This window comes from Pelodiscus sinensis, chromosome 4 (genome assembly GCF_049634645.1).
Source record: "Pelodiscus sinensis isolate JC-2024 chromosome 4, ASM4963464v1, whole genome shotgun sequence".
Classification (NCBI taxonomy): domain Eukaryota; kingdom Metazoa; phylum Chordata; order Testudines; family Trionychidae; genus Pelodiscus; species Pelodiscus sinensis.
Window position 1 is genome coordinate 48,414,146 of NC_134714.1, and position 24,619 is coordinate 48,438,764.

The 24,619-nt window shown below is 42.0% G+C and overlaps 1 protein-coding gene across 10 annotated transcripts in view; it reads left to right on the forward strand.

Annotated features, from left to right (window-relative positions):
* The window catches only part of BAZ1A (bromodomain adjacent to zinc finger domain 1A), a 103,609-nt gene that overhangs the window by 17,101 nt on the left and 61,889 nt on the right, over positions 1–24,619 (forward strand). For 8 of the 10 annotated variants that reach the window (XM_025181948.2, XM_025181949.2, XM_075926937.1 and 5 more), the window contains exons 4-8: positions 5,181–5,324; positions 13,895–13,996; positions 17,007–17,094; positions 18,870–19,004; positions 19,649–19,751. In XM_025181948.2, the coding sequence (XP_025037733.2) occupies positions 5,181–5,324; positions 13,895–13,996; positions 17,007–17,094; positions 18,870–19,004; positions 19,649–19,751 (572 nt within the window). Of the gene's footprint in view, positions 1–5,180; positions 5,325–11,534; positions 11,824–13,894; positions 13,997–17,006; positions 17,095–18,869; positions 19,005–19,648; positions 19,752–24,619 lie in introns of those variants that run through there. The other 2 variants (XM_075926940.1, XM_075926939.1) reach the window with 2 other exon arrangements.

The window sequence follows — 24,619 nt, forward strand, 5'->3', positions numbered from 1 at the left end:
ATCCAAGGCTGTTTCTTCAAAAAGCCACAGCACAAATTCTGTTCATTCTTTTACGAAGCATTTTACTCCTTGAACTATGTGTCGTGTTTCAGTGTTTGATTTGGTAAAATCATAGAATATCTCACTCTGCCTTCTTCTCTTGGGGGCACCATTTTGAAACTGGAGTAAATCAAATTTTACAAAGGAAAGTGTCAGCAGAGTCCAAAGGGACAGTTCATATCTGGCTAGCACTGGGTAGATTAACACTCCGGTTTACTGCAAGTTAAATGAGCATGTTGACGAGCCTAAAACTTTTAGACTACGTCTACGCTGCAGAGTTATTTTGGAATAAGCTATTCTAGAATAGTTTTTCCAAAATAGCTTATTTCGAAATAGCATGTTTACACTGCAGGGAAGCCTCAAAATTAGTCTGAGGCAGGCTTCCCTAATGTAGATGTGTTATCTCTATTTAGAGCCCCAAGAGGAATAACTTAGAATGGCCCTGGTGGGGTGCTATTACGAAATAGCAGATGTGGAGCATCTCCACATGCCTTATTTTGAAATAGCTATTTTGGAATAGGCGTTATTCTTCATAGAGTGAGGCTTACAGAAGTTCCAATAAGCAGTCCATTATTTTGAAATTTTTGAAATAACCGAATTGCTGTGTAGATGCTTGCATAGTTATTTTGGAATAACGGCCGTTATTCTGAAATAACTTTGCTGTGTAGGCACACCCTTAGTATGTTCTTCTGCAGCAAGTTGTTTCTACATATACAGCTTGACTGGCCCTGATCCAAGTTTTCTGAAGGCAGAGGGTTTGAATTAGGCCTTCCATTTTCAGAGTTTGTAAAATACATGTTACTGAAGATCACACTAGAATTTTAAAAAGAAACCTAATTAACTCAAATAATTTGTGAGAATTTTTTATAACGTTTAATGAGTCTCGGTTAACCTAAGTTCTTCCTTACCTGGCTCATGTTGAAGTTATCCTTGTTAGAAAGAACTTTACAATTAGAGGGCTGTTTCTGAGAGCTTGCTGTTTTCCCTCTTAGTCAAAGAGGTATTTTGGTATTTATTTGGTATTCATCTGTTTTCTTTTATCTGCCTTATGACCTAAAATAAGATTGGTAACTAAGGGTACAGTTTTGGTACAGAAAATTTTAGTAAATTTCATGGCAGAGGTGAAAGAAAAAAATGAAAAGTCACAGAAAGATCTCCAAATGTTTTCATTTATAATGGATAAATACAGTGTAGTTGGATTATATAGTGGTTTTGCTGTAAGGTGAGACTCAAGAGGAGAAGAGGCATTGTTGGAGAGCAAAGCCCTCTTCATAGTTGTGGCTCCTGTTGTGTGGGACTGGAGTCTCTGTACTCCAGGCATTATGACCTGGCACATGTGGTCGCAGCACCAATCAAGTTTGGCACATCCATGCTCCTGTCTTCATCTTGGGGAGGGGAGGGAGGCTCTGGAAGAACTGCAAAACTGAGTGGAGCCTCTCCCACATTTTCCTTACATTTCCTGCTTGTGAACCTGACACCCTCTGGTGATAGATTCTGTTCGTCGCTTGTCCTGAGAAGTGCCACCACCACATTTTTTCGCAGTTAGTGGGTGGGGACCTGACTGCCAGCAAGCAGCCTGATTCAGAGTAGAACCTGGCCAGTACGCTGCATGATGACATGGATGCTGGCTGGTTCAGGTTGTGGCACATTTCCTTCCAGCCAGGTTTAACAGGCTGTGGGGCATGGTCCCTTTGATTCTCCTGTCTCCAGGATGTGTGAGGCTTGGTCCATTCCCATGGGACAGGAGTTGCTGCTGCTGGTTGTGTGTGGGAAGGGCATGTCACAGATTTTATTCAGATTCACTATTATTGTGAAAACTGTTATCACCATAATATGTAAACTGACTAACTAGTCTGACCTCTTGAATATAACAGGCTACAGAATGTCACCCACTTAGCCTTGTATTAAGTGCAATAGCTTGTTTAATTAAAACCTTTCATTCAGAAGGGCATCCAGTCTTAATTTGAACTCATCAAGAGATGGAGACTCCACCCCTTTCTCTGGTAGTTTGTTCAAATGATTAATCACCCTCACTGTGTTTGAAGGTTCTTGTTATTTCTCTGGATCAAGTTTATAGGGCATAACAGTTGAGCAGAGTCTCAGCTATTGTGGGAAGTGAGAGGATAGACAGTTTTTTTTTTTTCTTCCCTTTGGACCTAGCAAATGGATAAAGAGGTAAATATATGTTGTGTTGAAATGCTCATTGATTAAATATTGGGCAGCTTCCAGGAAAGTTAACCATTTTCAGTTTTTAAATTATTTCAATTTGTGATGATGTATTGTAGAATTTAGTATGTTATGAAATTCAGTCTGTTCTACCTTAAACTTTCATGAGGCTCTTTTAATATTTTTTCAGTTTTAGCTCCCTCTTGTGGCTCTTTAAAAATTAAGCTAAAAATGATAGAATGAGGTTAATGGCTATGACTTCAGAACTGATTAGTGCTTTTAATAGTTTTCTAGTAGAAATTCATTTTAAAAAATGTTAGCCAAATTGAACTGGATAACATTTTCAGGGAAATTTATTTGTTTAGCATATAAAAAACCACTTTGAAACTATGTAGTGTAATTATTTAATAGATATGAAGAAGATAATGCATCTGTATACAGGCAGTTCTTTTAGTATTGAACTCTTCACTCTAAGACAGATGTATGTATTAAGGCACATTGGTTTTCTGAGTACATTAAATGCGAGTACATTTTGGGGTGGGGGAAAAAGGTGAAACACAATTCCCAATTTATTTTTCCTCCCTTGAAACATGTACTGTCTTCTTGCTAGTACAGTAGCAAGCTAATTGAGGACTGGATGAGCATAGATAAATCCATATAGTAACATTGAAACACCGTTATTACCCTGCTAGACTGAATCCTACTAGTCCAATTATCTTTAGAGTTGGCTTGGATAGTAGTTATAGGCCTTTGGGCATGTGTCTGGCAAATCTTGTTGGACCTTTGTCTTTGACAAGCACCCTGTTTCTTCTATTATATTGTAGTAATGTTAATGTGCATGTGAGAGATGATTTTGGGATTCCCTCTAAGGTGTCACTAGGTCTATTTGCACAACAAATATGGTATTAGCAGAAGTAGGGCAGACTTCTCTGAACTACTATGCCAGTGTGCCTGAACCCCTTGCAGGACTCTCTTAGAGGTATTGGAGTAGTTAAATCTTTGTGTGATCATGCTGAAATTGTATTAAAATGCCAATTTATGTTAATTGTAAATTGTAGTTTTTGTGGTTTGGACAGTTATCAACCACTGTACATTACATAGGTTAACCAGCAGCTGTGGAAGGGTAGTTTCCAGCTGTGATTATCATGTGAAGTATTTTAAACAGTGATCTAAAGATGAAGGTCTCTATCCCATTGCCAGTAACCTCAGCTGATAAGTGCCTCCTTTCTTTCCTTACCTCCAGATGATCCCTTTGAAATAGGGATGTAAAGGGATAACTGGTTAACCAGTTATCTGATAAGCATTGCCTTACTGGCCTGCTTATATGGTAACCAGTTAACTGGCACCTGGCCACAATGGGTGGGGGAACTGCTTCATCCCAGCCAGGCACACCACCCTGTGCCGCAGACAAACTGGAGCGGCCCCCACCCACAGCACGACATGTTGGGCTGGTTATCAGCTAAATATATACAGTATTTAGAAAAAATGGACTCTTCATTTCAAACAGTCTGTGTTTCATAAGTTAGTATTCTGTAGCCAAATGACCTCCTTTTGGAAATTGTCCATAAATTGATAATATCTTAGGACCAAGGTAGGTTCAAATATTTTAGAAAGCGGGATGTATTAATGCTTAGCTTTCTTCCCCCATTTGGAGTTCTGAGTTTATGGAGGGAAGAGGATGGCATGAATAGCTCGCCCATTCTTTCTTTTACTAAAAGTCCTGCCACTAGTGGCCTCTTGAGGTCTCTTCCAGTTCTATGATTCTGTGAGATTGACAACACACTTAATTGCCTCAATTTTTCTCTTGTTTCCCCTCCTTTTTTTCTGCATGCTTATATATGAGGGAAAAGGGGATTAGTAGGAGGTTTTGTCCATTTTTTTGTTTGTGTTTGTTTCATTCCTTTGCCTTTGCAAGCATTTCCTGTTGTTTAGCTTTCCTTCCCCAGTGTTGGTTCTCTCCAGTTTATTTTCCTTCTTAAGTATTTCGTATCTTGGGTCTGTTGACTCTACATTCACAATGTCTGAAGTGGCTAAGAAAGGTTGGTTCAAGCCCTCTGCTTTGTGCAATTCTGTGATTTCCATTACAAATATTGATGCTCAGTTCCGCTAAAGAAGGTGGTTATCATGTATTTTTCCTTTGGCTACCCTTGCAATCAGAGGATTCAACTTCATTCATTGTCTGTGATGGATCATTTGCTTAGTGCAGACACATCTTTTAAGAGATTAAACTAAAAAACATGCACCCGGGGAAGGATGAACTCTAGTGGCGAAGAATTGTTTATTGTATGGCTATGCAATATATTGAGTGTCGATTAAGTATAGATTTTGAATAACACACTTAATTTTGTTTCTTTTGTAACTAGCACTTATGATAGCAAAGGAATGGATTTGCTTTGTCTGTCATTTCGATGTGTGCCAGATGGAGCCTTAATATGTGTGAGGAGATAAATGGGCCATTATTAAGATTAGATACACAATGATCATTTTATCCTTGTTTATTTGGGTCATGAACCGTACTAGAGGATGATCTTTTCTAGTATAAATACTTTGGCAATGCAAAATCCTTTTCTTTCTTCCTAGATTATTATGAAAATCACTGTAAAAGGTTTCTGTCTTGTTCTAAGTAACAAAGTTCATTTTATTTTTAAAGATAATTGTCATTTGGATAAAATAAGCACAAAAGCTCTTATTATTAAATGATTTCAAAATAAACAAAGTATACAGAAGTAAACAAAATAAAGTCAAGTGTATATATAACTAACACATTCAAATGACTTACTGGCCTGTTTAGTCAAGTTAGTATATGTTTAAGGAAGTGATTTAGTTAGAGTTGCAGATGCAGTAAGGTGAAACTCTTATGTAATATATAACCACAGTTTCTATTCTGGGATTACATTTGTCTCTTGAAATAATGGATTCAACAAATTTAAAGCTTTTGTTTTATCATGTTTATAAATGTCCTTCTTTTATTTCAGGTTGCAGTGTAAGATTTTGGAAGTAATAGCTCCACCACATCATAATGGAATGGCCAATGGCCACATCAACAATACTGAAGAAGACACTATTGTCATCAGTGATAGTGATGATTCAGAAACACACAACAGTTCTGCACAAAATGGGTAAATGACAATTTTTCAGTGTATCAAATATTTTCATTAAATTTTGGAAAATGAGACTAAAGCAGAGTTAGTGGGGCTTCTTGTTATATTTGTCTCAAGAAAAGTGCAGAAGTTATGGTATCAGAATGTTTTACACACAGAATATGAAGTGTGCCATGCTCCCTTTATAGTTATTTTTATTACAAATATTTGCTTCGTAAAAAACAAAAATAAATAATATTTTTCAATTTGCCTAATATAAGTAGTGTAGTTCAATCTCTTTATTATGAAAGTTGGACTTATAGATATAGCTGTATGTACAAAATATACTATTAAAAAAATAAAAAGTATGTAAAATGTTAGCGCCTAGAAAGTCCATTCAGTCCTACTTATTGTACAGCTTAATAAGTTTCTTTACATTTCCAGGAAATAACATTGTCTGGTTCTTGTTTATAATGTCACCTGAAAGTAAGAATAGGCATTCATATGACACTGTTATAGCCAGGGTCACAAAATATATATGTGCTAGATATGCTAAAGATTTGTGTGTCCCTCATGTGTCAACCATCTGTCCAGAGGACATGTATCCATGCTAATGACAGGTTCTGCCAGAAGTCCTCATTACTTTGGGTAGTTAAATACATGTTCATTTTCGTCATCTGGGTCAGATGCTACTAGCAGAAGGCTGATTTTTCTTTTTTGGAGGTTCGGTTCTCTAGTTTTCATATGAGAGTGTTGCACTTTTAAGATTTCTGAATGTATGCTCCACATTTTGTTCATCTTTGATTTTGGAAGGCACTGCAGATTCTTAAATCTTGGGTGGAGCTCTATAACTATTTTTAGAAATTTCACATTGAAACCTGCTTTGCATTTTGTCAAATCTGCAGTGAAAGAGTTTTTAAAATGAAAAACATGTGCTGGGTCATCATGTGAAACTGCTATAACATGGCAGAATTCAGGTATTCTTCCCCTAAGTGAGTTGAGTCATAAATTTGATCAATGCGTTAATTTTTCAATGAGCATCATCACCAGCATGGAAGCATGTCCTCTGAATGGTGGCTGACTCATGAGGAGCCATAAGAAAGTTCAGTACATCTGGCATGTAAGTATCTTGCAGTGCCCGCTAAAAGCGCCTTATGAATGCCTGTTCTGACATTCATGTGGCATTGTATATAAGAAGCAGGAAGCACGAACTCCTGTAAATAAACTTATTTCTCTTATCAATTGGCTGAACAAGAAGTAGACTTGTAGGCACTTAAGTTTTACATTGTTTTGTTTTTGAATGCAGTTACATAACTAAAAAAAATCTACATCTGTAAGTTGCACTTTCACCATAAATAGATTGCACTACAAAACATGCATGAGGTGAACTGAAAAATACTATTTGTTTTGTTTATCATTTTTACAGTGCAAATATTTGCAATATAAATAAACGAGGGAACTGCCTCCTGCTTGCTACACTTGCCAGTCTCCCCTTGCTCTCTGGCCACTTTCGCGGCCAGAGAACATGATGATGTCATTTTCATCGTGTGGCAGCATAAATTTGTTTTTATATATAGAGAGAGAGAATCTCATGTGAATAAGCTGCGATTAATCAACACCCCAGTTACTGTTGATATCTTTTTAGTTTACAGAGTGCCTTATTCCACAGTTTTCTTAATGTATACATTAAGATACATTCGTATCTTAAAAATATGGTTAGGATTTTGTGTACTCTACATTTTGAGGTGTTTTTTTTTTCCCCCTAAACTTATTATATAATAATATATTATAGTTGTATCCAAAGGCCTCAAAAGTGGATAAGAAAGAGTTAAGATTTACTAAGAATGTTTTTATATGATGGACAAAGTCAGTGGACCAGATTGTGGCCTCAGTTGTACTGGTGTAAATTTGGAGTAACTTCATATTGGCAAGTCACTTAGCAAAATTGAGACACATAAACTACTTGTAAAATGAGGATAATTCACTCTTCTGTATAAAACATTGTGAGATCTCTGGAAGAAAAGTACTTTGGAGTTACAATTTATTAGACCTCAGTTTTGCAATTGACTATATGTAGTACTCGGAGCACTCCATTGACTTAATTTAGGCTATATACAGGTAGACTCCCTGCATGGATACAGCTACATCCACATCTGTATCTGCAAAAATGAGCTGTATTGACATCCGCAGATACTGATAATGTGCAGATACCTTTACATATACAGGGCTCTATATACAGGTGCAGCAGTTCATCTTTGTGCTGTCGGTTGCAGATTTATTTATTATTCAGTTGATCTCCGTTTGTAACAAGGTTGCTTCTTGTGTAACTAAACAAATAATGAAGGTAAACCTGTGGAATTTTATCCACTCTGAACGTTTCTAGTGTCATGTAAAGGAGTGTCTATATATTTATATTTATAGAGAATCCTTATGTCTTGAAAAAGATGTGCACTCTCCCTGTTACAGTAGTATGAAATTCAAAGGAGATTGTTTTTAAATTTAGGACAAACATGAGCTGCAGCCCTGAAATTGGCTTTGTGTGGGAAGACCCTAGTATTCAGCCAGTCCCATCAACTTCCATGCATGCAGAGTCAGCTGCAGAATTAGGGTTCATAACCTCACTTCATATTTATTTCTCTAGATTTGTTTTTTGGAGGGAGGGGAAAGAGGTGGAGAGAAATTTCTCACAAACTACATGCAAAGGCTTATTAAGGTTGTTTTGGCTTAATATAAACAATAACATTAATCCATTATAATTTTTGCAGCTGTTTTTATTGGTGGCAAACCTAATCAAAACTGTGTAGTATAAACATAAAGACCAAACAGTTTCTGTTACTAGAAGTTTAAAAATACAAAATTAAAATATTGTGAATTAGATGATTTACCTGGTGTTGCTTGAGTCCTTAACTCAATTTTTTATTTCATTGTATTTTCACACACACAAAAAGTATATGCTTCATTAAAATCATTGTTCTGGGTGGGGCTGGAGATGAGGGGTTCAGTATGCAGGCTGCCCAGGGAGTGAGGACAGCTCCAGCCCTCTCTCACTGCAGCAGCTAGGAACCCGGTGAGAAGTACCTTTCCATGGCCGCTGCTGGTCCAGTGGGCACAGCTGGGGGAAGGATGCTTGTGTTCCCCAGCCACAGTGAGAAATGCAGCAAACTGTGCACTTTCCCTAAGGGGAATATTCAGCAATGTTCCCATACAAATCGTGGTTAGGGGGGAAATCTTCAGCCCCCTCCAGCCTCCCTAAAGCGTGCCTGGGAATGGGAGGCTTGGGGTTGGGGCTGTCTTGGAAGGGAGGGCAGCCAGCTAGCCCCTGTTACCTGCCTGGTGGTGATTTCGCTCTTCTATATGGTTTTCTGAGAAGCAGTCCCATTCCAAGTAAGGATGTTAACTAATGGGTAATTTACTAGTCGAGTAGTCAGTGGAATTTCCATCGACTATTTGATAGGCATTTCCGCATTCCTCCTTTGAAATATACATTCCAGGCAGGTGGCTTCCTGAGTGCAGGCCAGGCGAAGGTGGTGGTTAGGGTTGCCAGATGGTTTCAACAAAAATACTGGACACACTTGACATTACATCACAATCTACATTACCTCTTATTTAGAAAATACTGGACATTTATATTTTCTCAATTTGTTTCCTGAACAGAAAGCTCAAATACTGGACTGTCCAGTTCAAAACTGGATACCTGGCAACCCTAGTGGTGGTTCCCCACTGGGCTCTGGAGTGCAGCGAGGAGCCTCTGCCACCACCTCTGCTGTCCCCTGGTTTGGCCCTGGTCCTCCTATGACTGCTGGAGGGGGCCCGAAAGACTGGGGCTGCGACCAGGGAGGAGGGTCGGGGCTGGGGCGAGAGGCTGGGAGGAGCCAAGAGGCTGGGGCTGACATGGCCCCAGACCTCCTGGTGGCCAGGGGGAGAACCGGGGCCAACTACCCCCAGAGACGGGGGTTGGCGAGTGTAGCAAGCAGGGCGCACCGCCCGCTAGTTCTATTAACCTCTGGTTGTGGTGAGCAGCTCAGCAGCCCATTTCTGTAGGAGGAAAAGAAAATTCTGTGCACAAATTCTGCACTGTACAGTGGTGAAGAATTCCTCTAGTCATAAAAGCTATGTTGGAAAGTATGCCTAATACGTTGTTTGATCTGAACTATACACAGTGAAGTATCCACTATCAGATACCTTAACTGGAGTAGCAAAGTTTCACTGCATTCTTGGTAGCTATTATGTTAGGTATTTCTATTTGCATAAACTTGCAGAGTTTATCCATTGGATGGTTTGGGACAACAGCCTCACACCGTGCACTTTGGGAAGTCTAGGAGTATGTCTACACTACCCTCCTAATTCGAAATAGGAGGGTAATGTAGGCATACCGCAATTGCAAATGAAGCCCGGGATTTGAATTTCCCGGGCTTCATTTGCATAAAGCCGGCCGGCGCCATTTTTAAATGCGGGCAGTTCGAACCCCGTGCCGCGCGGCTACACGCGGCACGGAGTAGCTAGTTCGGATTAGGCTTCCTAATCCGAACTAGCTGTACTCCTCATTCCACGAGGAGTACAGCTAGTTCGTATTAGGAAGCCTAATCCGAACTAGCTACTCCGTGCCGCGTGTAGCCGCGCGGCACGGGGTTCGAACTGCTGGCATTTAAAAATGGCGCCGGCCGGCTTTATGCAAATGAAGCCCGGGAAATTCAAATCCCGGGCTTCATTTGCAATTGCGGTATGCCTACATTACCCTCCTATTTCGAATTAGGAGGGTAGTGTAGACATACCCTAGGGGATTACCAGGGAGACCTGAGACTGACAGCAAGTCGGGTCTGCTCTGCATTCAGCAGTAGCAGTGGGAACTGTAGGCAATGGAGAAACCCAGCCCCATCTCCCAGCGAAGTTGCTCCTTCGCTGCAGTTGTGGGAAGTGGAGCACCTCAACCTCAGCCCACTCTTCTCTCCTGAGTAACATGGCTGGGAGCCAGGCTTTGCAGAGCTCAGGGGTCTGGGACAGAGTTGCTCCATTTCCTGCTATCACGTTGAATGGTGGTTGGGGAGGGGGGTTTCTGCTTACATCGTCAGGTCTACCACAGTTATTCCCTGGAATCATGTCTTCTACTCCTAAAATAATTTAGCTTTGTATGGGGCATGTGAATTTGGGATCTTGGTGGATGGAATTTAACCCCTGCAGGAGGGTCCACAAGGCTGCACTATAGTCTGTCAGTAGCTACAGTTTTAGTATATTGATTGCAGAAATGGATGCTACCCTTCTTTCTGCCAACTAGCTGGAAATTTGGCCCCAAAAGCCTTTATAGCAGGGTGGGGAACCTTTGGCTCCCTGCTTAATTTCATCCAATCTTCGGCATGTCCCTGCACTGCAGGGCAAAAGCCCTGAACCTTGATATCTCTTCCTCTTCCCCTCCCAACTCCTGGGCTGGCGCTGCATGCATCAGGCTCACAAGAGAAGACCCACATGCTGCCCTCACCTGCAGGTGCCATGCCCACAGCTCCCATTGGCTGGCAACCACAGGCCCACAGGAGCTGCAGGGGTTCTACCTGCAAGTGAGGGCAGTGCACTAGGCCTATTTGAAATCCCAGGGGCAACCTTAGGGACATGATAGCACCTTCCAGGAGCACTATATCACTGGGTGCTGCCTGAGGTAAGTGCCCCACATCCAAACTCCCTGCGTCCCAGTTCTGAACCTCCTTCCCATACTCTGCATATCTCATTTTTGGCCCCACCCTGAAGTCTAGGAGAAGGCCGGAAACTGTGCTGTCCGTTTTCGCCGACCACAGGGTTGTGTGTGGCCCACAACTGATTTCTAAGGGAGAAGTCAGTGGCCCCGATAGGAAAAAGATTTCTCACCTTTGCTTTATAGAATGTGCTGTGAAGAAGACCATGTATGGTCTCTTGATAGGAAAGTGATTCTTTCCCTATCAGATTAGCAAAAGATTTCCTTCTTTTCATTACAAATCAGAAGATCTGTTTTTTGTGTGTGTTTTTTTTCCCCCTGACTTTACATGGGCTCTTCACAATTGTAAATTGGAAATCCAGCTCAACATAGATGTTACAAGCCTTTTTTCATACTGATAAAGTTTTCTATACAATATTATTTTGAATTAAATGGCAGGATACAGTAACTCTCAAAATTCAGAACTCTTCCATGTATAACAAAATAATAACCCCAAACCCTGCTCTTCTCCAGACAAGATTTAGTAATACATTAAGACCTGCAGATTCTAACTGGATAGTAGATTCTTGAGTCCTTTTATAAGAATACAGGGCTCTTCTGATGAGTCATTCTAGGATCAGGTGTCAAAACCCTGCTTTAGGATTCAAGGTAATTACTGGTAATTTATGCCACCAGTTGTGCCTGGTTAACTCCAGACAGGCTGTAAAGGAAGTGTCTGTTTGGACTAGAGGAAGTTTAGGACTGGGGATATCTTAGAGGAAAATCCTAGGAACCCTTACACTTGAAGAGGAAGTTAAGGTTGAGAGTTTGCTGTGTTTTTTATTCTGAATTCCTACTAAAGCTGAACATCAGAAGGTGGTAAGATTGAAAACTAGCTCAGGGTTTTTCTGATCTATTGAGGACTGAGTAGGGATTCAGCCTTTTACACCTCTCTCTCTCTCTCTCTCTCTCTCTCTCTCTCTCTATATATATATATATATATATATATATATATATATATATATATATATATATATATATAGAATGTGGAATAAATTTGTGAAATTGACCTTTATTTCTTTGTGCCAGTCCTCTGACCCATGTTAATCATCTAGGAAAAACTATTCCTTTACTCTTAAGTTTTCAGTTACATTTGGTGTTGGGACTGTGAACCTATGTAAAATAGATTAAGAAGTTTGGAAAACACTATGTTTATTTATATTGATTTTGTTTTCTACCTGAGTGTTAGACTGAGGGTTCCCATTTACTTGAGCCCATCTGAATGAATGGCAGCAAATATGGTGGGGGAAACTAGCTTATTTATAATTCATATATAGAAAAAACACTAATACAAATCTTTATTTTAGTTTTCTTACCTTCAGTTTATAGAGCAGTGGTCTTCTCCAACTTTTTTAAGCACAAGATCACTTTTTGAATTTAAATGCGATCCAGGATCTACTTCAAACCCAAATACCATTTCCCTCCCTCCTTTGTGCCCCTTCTCTGAGGTCCTGGTCTCTCTCACTTCATCCTCCCTCTCTCCTTTCTCCATTCTCCCTCCCTTTCACGAGGCAGAGGGTTGGGACACAGGCTCTAGTCTTGTGCTAATGGATTTGGAGTGGTGTTTACTAGCTGGTAACTCCTTCAGAAATCAGTTGCTTAACAAGGAGTGGTTTCTGGTCTTAAAAAAAAAAAGACACATCCTGTATCTGGGTAAGAGACCCCTGTTTCTCCTTTTTAGAGGATGCTTTTTGTATATAAATAGTGCCATATTCTGATAAAGTAGTGTCTAATTTTTAATAAAATCAAATAGTGTTAAAATATTGGCTTTGTGTTTTGGCGATGTTTAGCCTCACAAGCCCAGGCGTAGTAAAACATCACATTGGTGATAAAGAGGTATCCTAGTTTTCTGTAATAAGTCAAAACTCTTTCATTTAAGAAAAAATGCATTTTTCTACAATTAAAATGAATCTCAGAACTTTAGTTTCTCTAGACACAATAATATAGGCATCACTGAACACAGTTTTATTGATGTACAGTAGAACCCCATTTATCCAAGACTCTGTTATCTGGTTCTCTGTATTAATCGAACCACCAGCTGCTTGAGACTAACAGTGGCTGAGCCTCCAACTATCAGCACTGCCTGCAGCTGAATGCTGGAGCCCCCTACTCATCTTAACATAAAGGTTAGAAAGCTCTTTACTGATTCACCCAATATTTGGTTATCCAATCTGGCCCTGGTTCCAATTGAATCATATGAAATGTAAAAACTAAAGGGTCTCTATAAAAATGCAATTTGCATTTTTCCACAGGAAGCTGTTTTTAGGATCCCTTGATGAAAAACATGTAAGCCTTCATAAGGAAAACAGTTCTGTACTGTGCTAACTTGTCATAGATGACAGAGTACATTCTAAGAAACAATCATGACTCTTTGTCCATCGATTTCTCTCCCTCCCCCCCCCCCCCCCCCCCCCAAAAAAAAGCAAAATGTTCAGGAAGAAATGCATTATCTTATGAACCCTCTTGTTTTCAAAATGTTGTCAGAGTATTCATTCTTGTAGACTGGTCCTTTCAAGTGTTGCATTTTAGTTTTTACAGAAGTATAGTTGTTTACCCCTCTCCTTTGCTTGGTTTATTTCAGCTGATGGTAACAGCATGAACTTTGTAGTAGGACTTAGTCTAATAAAGACAAATATTTTATATTTTATCTTGTTCTGTCCAGTTTTTAAAATTCAATGTAAGTACACATGTATATGTCTTTTTCATTTTGTTGAGAAGTCCATGAGTTGATTAGCATAAATGGAAGTTATGGGTGCCCTCTATGTGCTAATGTACTTTCCAGAGGCCTATTTTGTTGGTAAATATAATTTACTTTTAAGATCTGTGTTCCAAAATATGTTCAGAAATGTAATTGTGTCTTCAAACTTGTTCATTTTATTTTACTTTTCAGGAAGAAAAAAGCATTAATTGATCCTTCCTTGTTCAAGTACAAAGTCCAGCCTATTAAAAAAGAACTATATGAATCTGTTACTGTAAAAGCATCTCAGATAAGGTAAAAATACTTTTGTCATATTGTCCTTTTACATTAATTAGAATTGTGCTAGAATTATGCACTGTATTGTCTTCACTATGAGCATATAGTGCATGGTAAGATTATGTTTGATCAATTTAATACTTAGTTTTGCTTCAGCTTTTTAGGTGAGTGTTAAATACATAGTAAAACCTTCTGTCTCTGCCCCATTAATCTTGTGTTTTATTTCTGTAATATTTATAAACAGTGTACATGTTAGCTATATTGACTTTAAATAGTTTGAAACTGGGGAGGTGAGTTCTGCTGTCATTTTTTAACAGTTGGCATTTTAACAGGGTGTAACTGTTGCTTTCTAAAATGGAAGGTTTTTTTTAATAGCCTCGTTCAAAACTGTGAGATGTTTAAAATAAAAAAATCTTTAAGAGTAAATTGTGCATCAGCTTTCATAGTGTGAAATCTCAGTTATTCTGTGGTTGGACTGCCCTGGTCCCGTGCCCTTGGGACCTGAGTGGTCCTGAAGGACGGATTTTGTCAGACCAGGGGAGGTGATTCTGCCCCCCCCCCCCCCCCAGCCTGGTTCGATCCTGGCTCGCTCCCCAGCTGCCACCAGCCCTGGTCCCCTGCCACAGCAACTACTGGTCCTGTCACTGGGACTCTCAGCTCTGCTGTAACAAACTACTGCTCCACTGCCAGTGCTCCTGGCCCCGCCAGCCATGCTGTGACAGCACATTCTCCTCCAGCCTCCGCCCTCTCCCACTTCTCTCCCCTTCCGAACCATGGATGTTGCTGGACAAGGGTGTCCTGGTTGAAAGAGGTGCAGCCCGTAGTGATATTTGATCTGTTAACACAGACTCATTTTGGAACTAAATTATTTATACTGTAACCAATAATCAGAAATACATGTAATAAGAAAAATATTGAGGATGGAAGGGATGGTCTTGTGGTTAAAACATTGGGCTGTCATTTGAGACACCTGGATTCAATTGCCAGTTGTCACAGACTTGTGTGACAATAGGCAAGCCATTTAATCTTTGTCCTTGACTCAGTAGTTTCTCTCTGTTCAACAAGCACTTGCTTAATTTTAAATGATAGATATAAACGTACTTTAAATGCTTTGCTGAATTAGGGCCTTTGTACCTTACTTTGCCATCTGTGAACTGAGACTACAAACATTTCTTTTATTTGACTATCTCTTTAGTCTGGTTTAGGTTGTAAATAAATCTTCAGGTCACGTGTTGTCTCTTGTTGACAAGAGTGTGTACAGTACATAGTACAGTGGGGCTCCCGTCTTGGGTGAGACCTCTAGAGCAGCGGTTCCCAACAGCCGGGCTGTAGCCACTGCTGGACTCTGGGGGCTGGGGCACACTGCTCTCTCCTTAGCAGTTGGGAGAGGCATGTCCTGCCCCGCCTCTCAACCAACCAGCGCTGAGCAGGGGCGGGGTCTCCTCCAGCCACAGAAAAGCACTCTTCTGTGTGGTAGGAGGGCTCTGTGCGGCCCTCCCGCTGCATAGGGATGCACTTTTCTGCAACTGGAGGAGTTCCGCCCCTGCACAGTGCTGATTGTCTGAGAAGTGGGGCAGGACATGCCTCTCTCAACAGCTGTGGTGGGAGGGAAGGTGCTGGCTGTTGTGCCCTGGCCCCCAGAGCCACTGCAACGCTGGCAACAGCCCAGGGCTATGTGAAAGGGGCGAGGCTAGTGCTGGGGGGCTCTGGAGGCTGAGGTAGTAGTGGGGGGAGGGTGCTATGATGGCAGGGCTGGCATTGGGAGTGCTGTAGGGATGGGGGCTAATACTGGAGACTGGACTGAGGGGTCTCTGGCGGGGGTTGGGTGCACTGGTGCTCTAGAAATAGGAAGGTGGTACTGGGGAGTCCGGTGGTGGTGGGGCTCTGAAAGGTGGAGGGCTGGCATTGAGTAGTTGGGGATGGGGGCTGCCACTGGGGGTCTCTGACGATGGGAGGCTGGCACTAGGGAGGGTTGGGTTCAGGGGACTTTGGGGTCAGTGGCTGTCGGTGGGGAAGGTAGTGGAAGGGTGGGGGACTTCAGGGCTTAGGGCTGGCACTAGGGATTCAGAGTAAGGATGTTAAATATCGACTAACTGACTAATCGACTAGTTGATGCACTTCAAAGGCGAAAGCACTGCGTGGAGCCTGGGCTTCATGTGGCACTGCCACTTTGAAATCCCTGGCTCCATTTGGCCCTGCTGCTTTGAAATGCTGGAAGGAGCCTGATTCCCTGTGGCATTTCAAAGTGGCAGTTCCGTGTGCAGCCCGGAGTCAGCGGGGGAGTCCCCCGTAGATCCTGAGCTCCATGGGGCACTGCTGCTTTGAAACCTGCTGCTTTGAAACCCTAGCAGGCTCCGGGCTGCATGCAGCGTTTCAAAGCAACAAGTGGGGGGGAAGCGACTGGTTGTCTAATGTGTCGACTATCTGACTAGTCCTTCACATCCCCTAGTTCAGAGGGTTGGGCTTTTGGCAGATTGGTAACATTTTATTTGCATATTCATCATTTGCATAATGAACATGCAAATAAAATCTTACCAGTCTGCCAAAAGTTTGTGAATGGGTTTGCTGGTGTCTGGTGTCAAAAAGGTTGGGTACCACTGCTCTAGAGTCCATTGCAGAACAAATAACTTACATTATTTTTGTTTAATATTGGAAGGAAATCTGCAGGGCCAGTTATAGAAATGGTTTTTATGTGTAGATACAATTGCATGAAATCACTTGCTCTTTCTACCCACATTTTTAAACCAGAAAAATCATGCAATTTAAAACAAGTCAGAGCCTGGATATATTAAAAATATATATTTGGGTATAACTTAACATTTTTATGTGGAAATCTTGATTCTCATTACAACTGAGCACAGTAAGAATACTAATTTAAAACTTTACTGAGAAAATAACAGAAGGCAGAAATCATGAGACACTCTGTTCGTGTTTTTATCTGAAGTCTGATCTGTAAATTTACCTTAGTTATAAGTGAATGTAGATTTACGTGAGTTGGTAATGTTGCTTTTCTTTTTAAACATCATAGCCGGAGGAAACATCTCTTTTCTCGTGATAGACTTAAACTTTTTTTGAAGCAACACTGTGAACCACATGATGGAGTCATTAGAACTAAGGTAAACAAGTGGCTAAATTGTAGCATAGAGAGTATTTATAATCTAAGGTATGACTATATGAACTCATCGTATTTCCTCTTCTCAGACTTTTACTGAAAGGAGGGTTAGCAGCTCTCATTATAAAGTCGTGGTGTTATAATAATTATAAATAGGTAAAAATTTTAGTAGGTTTGCTGCTTTCATCAGTCAAACTGCACAGCTGATCTGTTCTTTAAGCTATATAAGATTCAGCAAGACATCAGTTAGTATCACTCTGTTGTAATCGTGTTGCCAGTAGGGGAGTTAAGAAGTGGGTATTGCACTAATTGTATAGTCAATAGATTTTTTTTTTTTTTTAATTACACGATTAGTCGAGAAGGGAAGGTGCTTAGTCCTGGTCATGCTGGGTCTGGGAGCTTCCCCTGCTGCAGCTCTGCAGTTGAAATGTAGTAAGAGCCAGCTGGGCAGGCAGCCCAGCTCCTACTACATTTAAATTGCCGAGCCGCAGGTGGGAGTAGCTCCCAGACATGAGGCGATCTTGTTCAGTCCCGGCTTGCACTAGATCCAGCAGCCCCTGTGTGCGTGGTGTCCCAGTGTGAGGCTGGGGACCCCCCCCACGTCAGGGACTGCTGCTAGAGCAGCCTCTGCCTGTGGCGAGCCTGGGCCTACCATGGGCAGAGGCTGCTTTATGACAATCTCCCTCATTCCCTCCCCTTCAGGCTGCTGCTTTTGATAGAGGCAGCAGTGTGGGGCAGGGGCAGGGGGCACCGTGTAGATGATGCTGGAAAGAATTGTCTTTTAAGCTGTCTCTCTCCCCCTCCCTTCCCCCCCCCGAACTTGCTGCCTCTGATACAGCAGTAACCAGGTTGGGGGTGTGCGTGCGTGCACGCATGTGAATAGTCAATTACCTGATAAGCCTAGGCTTATCGGCTATTTGACTAGTCGACTGCTTGCTTACATCTCTAATTTCCGGTAGGGATGTTAAAATGTGTTTAATTATGTAACTGCTGAAAATTTCAGTGGTTACAAGGTTTTTTCAGAATTTTAAAGGTTTGTGGTGAGATTCTGTGCTGTCTCTCTTAGACATGCAACATGAAATTCACAATGTAGGGGTCTAGGTTACCTGCCAATCCTGTGCTCTTCTATGGCTGAAGAGGCCCTCTGTGTAATTAGGCATCCAGGGCTGTCTAAGTTATGGCAACTGTTTTCCTGCCCTTTTTCCTTCTTGTAGCACTACTCTGAACCTCTGCAGTACTGTGCTGATTTTACTCTGGATATATCCTTTTCAGCCCCACACATGCCTTTGTAAGCAAGAAGTCCTTGGAAGGTAGCCTAATAGCTGTTTCCCACTGTATGCTTGTGCTGGGTGAATCCTTTTCTGGACACATGTGGATCTAGGGCCTTTTTATGTGACGTAAAGGGACCAGAATGAGGGTTAGACTTATCTCTGAATTATAGTCTTGGCAGTGATAAAAGTGAAACACAAATTTGAAACACAAGTTAGTTCAAAATGAATTTATAGTTTTTAAAGTTTTCATGTACATTATGTTGAAGCCAAGTTCTCCTTTAGGCACATGTGCATTACATTTGGTAGAAGCTGCAAGAATAATTTGAGATCTCAATCTCTTACTCTGTATTTTTACCAAGTAATTCAGCATTTGAACCATTGTGGAAGAGAATTATTTTTCTTCAGTTAACAAATATTCATCTAATAACTTTTTGTCTTTCTGAAAGCATGGTTTCCTAATCACATAACTTCATAACAAATATCTATATTTTCGTATTCTTGTATTAAGGCAATGTCAGTTGCAAAATACAAGATAGCAGAACAAGATTTTTCCTACTTCTTCCCTGATGACCCACCCACATTTATCTTCAGTCCTGCAAACAAAAGGCGGGGGAGGCCTCCAAAGAGGGTATCTATTAGTTGTGTAAGTAATAATAAAAATGTTCTGTTAAGATACTTTCTTCCATTACAGATTAGACGGATTCCAAACACATTCTTGTTGAATATTGCAGCCCTGTAGAATCTTCTTTTCCTAACTTTTGGGGCAAAAATTTAAGATTTAAAATTGAACTACTTCTGTCTTGAAAATAAATTGGGGAAATGTATGACCTCTTGTATATCTGGAATAAAAGTAGATCTTGTCTTACATTTGGGGCCAAAAACAGAGTAAACATGATGATTAACCTTTTTAATTTCAGCAGTTGGTGGAAAAAGAAGTAAAGATAAATGGTTCTGCCATCCATGAATGTAGCAAAAAATTAGCTTTCCAATGTAATTAGAGCAGGGTGCAAGTAGTGTCTTGTACAATAAAACTATGTAGTTCTCAAGCACAGGTAATGTGTTCCTAATTACACAGGATTCTAAAACAACTTAAAATTCTTAATTTATTAATTATTAAACTGCAGCTAATATTCTTGGTCTTCCCCTTTATTAGACAAATACCTGAAAAATAGTGTGCTTCAGTGTGAAGAAGTGAAGTACAGTTACTGTTTGTTTATACAGCTCTTGAAAGAATGCGATGAACTGCAATGTATTTTTCCCACCATAGATGCTGTGCTCTTTTTCCAGGAGGACAAGATTGCTAATAAACAAAATACTCCAGGAAATAGAAGTAAAGTGGCACAGGAAAGGGCAAGATTCCAGAAACAGAAAGAAGAAATGCAGGCCATGGGTAAGTTCAGGCCTTCTATGATTATTAAAGCCAATTCCTGAAGACCCAAGAGCTGACTGTAATAATGGCATTTTGGATAGCTGTCTTTTTTAAATGAAAATTGTAATGACTTCCAGTGCCATTAAATAGGATTTGTTTCAATGATTGGGGTTGCTCCCAGCAATGTGATTCCCAAGGTGTCCACACTGGCAAGTCACTTAGTGTGCACTAATTTGCACTTGCTGTGCTGGAGGTAAACCACTTTGAGGAACATAGAGGTGCAGTACTAGCTTCAGCGACGAAGTGTCCCTCCATGTCTTCAGAAAAGGTGAATGCAAAGGCCAGAACATACCCGGCCAAATCCTTGCCTCCAACACCGAGTGCTTCTAGAGCTAGCACTGATAAGCCCAGCATCTCCAGCACCCTGCTGGCAAAGGATAGTGCATCACACAAATGTGTGCATTTCTAACCAAGGCACAAGTCCTTGGCACCGACATCAGCACCAGTACCTGATGCGGCAGTGAAGACCATGCCAAAACTGGAACCAAAGATGGCACTAAAGCCTCCCCATGCTGACATGCTGCCTCCGCGGGCACCAGCACTGCCCCTGGAAGTACTCAAAAGTGCACTGAGGCACTGACTGAACAAACGCAGACTGACACGTGGTGCTGCCTGCATCTTCAGCACATTGTCTATTCCCCCTGATTCCTGGCACCATCCATATGATTCAGTGAGGCAGTTATGAGATCAGAGTACATTTTCTTCCAAACACTCCTCCACAACTTTGAAATGCCCTCCCTGGGAATCGTGCTTGACCAGATCCACCTATGTGCCTCCTTCTCCACACTGGTATGGACATCATTGGCCATACTCCCCACCTCCACACCTGGGTCAATGGCCCCCATGGATGCATGGTTGACTTGCAGAAGTCACCACACTGCACCTTCAACTCCTGCAAAAAGGGCTGCTAAATCTCCTTCGCTCCAAAGTCGTGACACTGTGCCTGACTCCTCAGAACTACCTCAGTCAGAAGAGGAGCAGCCCATGTCTGAGAAGGATGACCAATCTCCCCCTCAACTCTTCTTCATCCCCGGATGAAGCGATCATTCCCACAACCCCAAACACTAAAGCAGTTTCAGGAGCTATTCAAACATGTGGCCAAAGTGTAGTAAATAGGTCTCCAGGAGGTGCATAAGAAACAGCATAGACTTTTCTGCATGTTATAGCCTCCCACATAATGTAAGATAGCATCAGCTGGGTCAAGTATGGCTTTGTCCATGAGGAGAGCTGTCTGGCAGACACCCAGGTCAGCTATGCCCATAAACAAAAGGGAAAATAGAAAATACTTTGTCCCTGCCAAGGGTATGGATTTTCTGTTCTCCCAGTACCTTGGTGGTGGGATGCTGTACATCATAGAGCCAAGTACCTGTAATTCCAATCCACACCCTAGCATAAGGACCATAAGTGTCTTGATATACTTGGCAGGAAGATTTGCGCTACCCGTGTGGTTAATTACTCAGCAGTCCTAGCCAACTATGAACACAAACTAATTGAAACTCCAGCACCTCATGCAATTCCTCACAGAGCAGAAATGCCCCTAGCTTCAGGCCATAATTCAGGAGGACCACACTGTTGCCTGCATGTCACTCCAGGCAGCTCTCAATGTGGCAGACACTGTGGCATTTAGCACTGCTACTGCAATTGTAATGCAGAAAGCTTCATGGCTCTAAGCCTCGGGTGTACTGAGGAAATTCCAACTAAAAGTAGATGATCTACTATTTGACAAGTCACCTCTCTTTGCCGGTAAAACCTGAGTTTTACACACTATGAAGAATTCGTGTACCACTCTCAGGACATTAGGGATGTATACTCTGCCAAACAAGCATCTGCGGTACAAGGCCCATATCCAAGGCCACGTGAGTTATACAGACCCTATGACTTTAGAGAGAGACAACAATAAATGCAGACCACAGTGACAACAATAATCTAACACTAACCATCCAAGCAGCAAACGTGAAGGTTTGGTCAGGTGCTTGAGCAATATCTCCATCATACCACCTTATATACCGTCCAACCTTCAATTCACCCACCAACTACGGCCCTTTTTCCAACTCTGGACTGAGATAACAACATCTGACCGGTGGGTTCCAGAGATTCTCAGTTTGGGTTATTCCACCCCTTTCGTGTCCATTCCCCCCACGGAATCACCCTTCCCTGTCCATTTTCAGGGACCCTTCTCACAAGAATCTTGTTACAACTGGAAGTTCAACATCTGCTACAAATGGGGGCCATAGAATCAGTCCTTTTGGCCTACCAAGGAAGAGAGTTCTATTCCAAATACTTCCTCGTGCAAAAGAAGTTGGTTGGTGTGGTTGAGACCCGTACTAAATCTCAGAAAACTCAACAAGTATGTAGCAAATTGAAAGTTCAAAATGGAACCATCATACTGGTGTTAAATACTGGAGATTGTTGCTCAGCCCTTGACCTCCAAGATGTTTACTTTCACATAACTCTCCATCCAGAACACAGATGACTCCTACTTTTTATGGTAGGCACCTAGCGATACCGTGTTCTCCTGTTTGGCTTATCAACAGTGCTGAGAGTCTTCTCCAAAACCTTGGAAGAAGCAGCGACACACTTCCACCGTGCAGGAGCGATAATTTTTCCCTACTGAAACGACTGTCTTATCAAGGGCATATCCTGCCATAATACACAGAATATAGTCAATACTTCCATTGCTCTCCTACTCAGCTTCGGGTTCCATATCAACTACCAAAAATTCACACTGCAGCCCATGCAGACTCTCGAATTTATAGGAGCTGGACTAGACTCCATCACAGCCAGAGCAACACTGCCCAAACACGGATTTGAGTCCCTCACCACCCTCAAATACAGTACAAGCTTCAACAGTTACAACAGTACACAGCTGTCTCCAAATACTTGGCAACATAGTGGCCACAACGTATGTTGTCACACTAGGCAAACTCCATATGAGGTGCCTCCAAGCATGGCTAGCCACCATTTACATCCCTTCCAGGGATTCCTTACCAAAAAATTATATATATATGTATGTATAGAGAGAGAGTCAGCATATCATACCATGTCCTTTCCTCACTACATTGGTGGACACTGCTGCACAACATAGTTGAGGGCATCCCATTTCAACAACCTTCCCCAACTATAACCACGGACGCCTCCTTTATGGGCTGGGAAGCACACCTGACTCCCATATAGTACAGTAAACTTCCGATAATCCGGCACCTTTAGGACCCAGGGGGTGCCGGATTATCAAATATGCCAGACTATCAGAAGGGGGGGCTATGAGGGGTCTGGAGTGGGGTGGGAGGGGATGCCACTCCAGACCCCTCATAGCCCCCCCCTTACGATAGTCAGGCTCTGCCCCAGGAGTCCCTGATTCAGCCGCTGCTGGTCAGTTTCAGCAGCAGCTGAATTGGGGATGCCTGCAATAGAGCAGCTGGGGTGCTGCCGGGTTGGTCCCACAGCGCCGAGGGGTGGCGCTATGGCACCAACTCAGCAGCACTGCAGCAGCTGAATGGAGGAAGCCTGTCCAGCTGCCCCAGCACTTGCGGGTTCCTGATGGTGCCGGACCATCAGGAGTCCCGGAGCATTGGATGCCGGACTAATGGAGTTTTACTGTACGGGCAAATGGTCCTACCAAGAAACCAAACTCCATGTCAACCTCCTAGAGTTAAGAGTGGTATGCTACACATGCCATCATTTTCTTCCGCGCATCAAGAACAAGATTATCTGCATCCCACCATACAATACATCATGCATGTATTATATCAACTGTCAATGAAGAGCACGGTCCAACTCGCTCTGTACTGAGGAAATTAAACTTTGGAACTGTTGCATTCGGCACCGGATTGCACCTATAGCAGTCTACCTACCGAGAGCACTCAATGTTACGGCAGACAAACTCAGCCATCTATTCTCAGATCAACATGAGAGTGAACTGGATACAATAGCCCTCTAAAAAGTGTTCTGCAAGTGGAGTCAACCCAACATTGACCTCTTTGCCCCCTGGTCCAACCGTAAATGCCACTGACTTTGGTCCAGGGCAGGCCTGGGGAAGGGATCCCTAGGTGACGCATTTCTCCTGAAATGGGAAGCCTCACTCCTGTATGCATTCCCACTGCTACTCCTGATCCAGCAGGTTCATGAAGATCTGACAGGACAAAGCATGGGTCATCCTAGTAGTGCCATTGTGGTCCAGGCAGACCTGATTCCTGTACCTCAAACAACTGACAGTCTTCACTCCCTACACACTTCTGTCATGTTGCAACCTTCTAACCCAACATCACAGCTGTACTCTCCATCCAGACCTAGTAACACTTCATCTCAAGGACTGGCGCCATCATGGCTCCATGATGCCGAAACGTCCTGCTCTGACAGGATAAAACAAATACTAAATTGACAGTTGACAAGCCTTAACCCTTTTAAGGCTCTTTTAAAAAAGAGTGTCTAGACTACAATCAGTACTTTTGAAAAAGCAAGCTGCTTTTTCGAAAAAGAGCAACCAGGCAGTCTGGATGCTCTCTTTTGAGAAAGCACAGTTTGCATTACACAGCGCTTTTTTTTTTTTTTTTTTTTTTTGAAAGAGCACTTTCAAAAAAAGGCGTTCTTCCTCATAAAACGAGGTTTTCCCTGGTCGAAAAAACTGCCGCGTTCTTTTGATTTACTTTCAAAAGAACGCAGCAGCAGTCTAGATGCAGGGGAAGGGTTTTTTTGGCTTTTTTGTTTTTTTCGAAAAGCCACTTTTTTTGAAAAACCCTGTAGTCTAGACATACCCTCTGTGGGACATTGTGTCTTCTCCACTGTCTCTGGGACACAGCTCCAAAATCTGCATCCACAAGACGGACACTGCT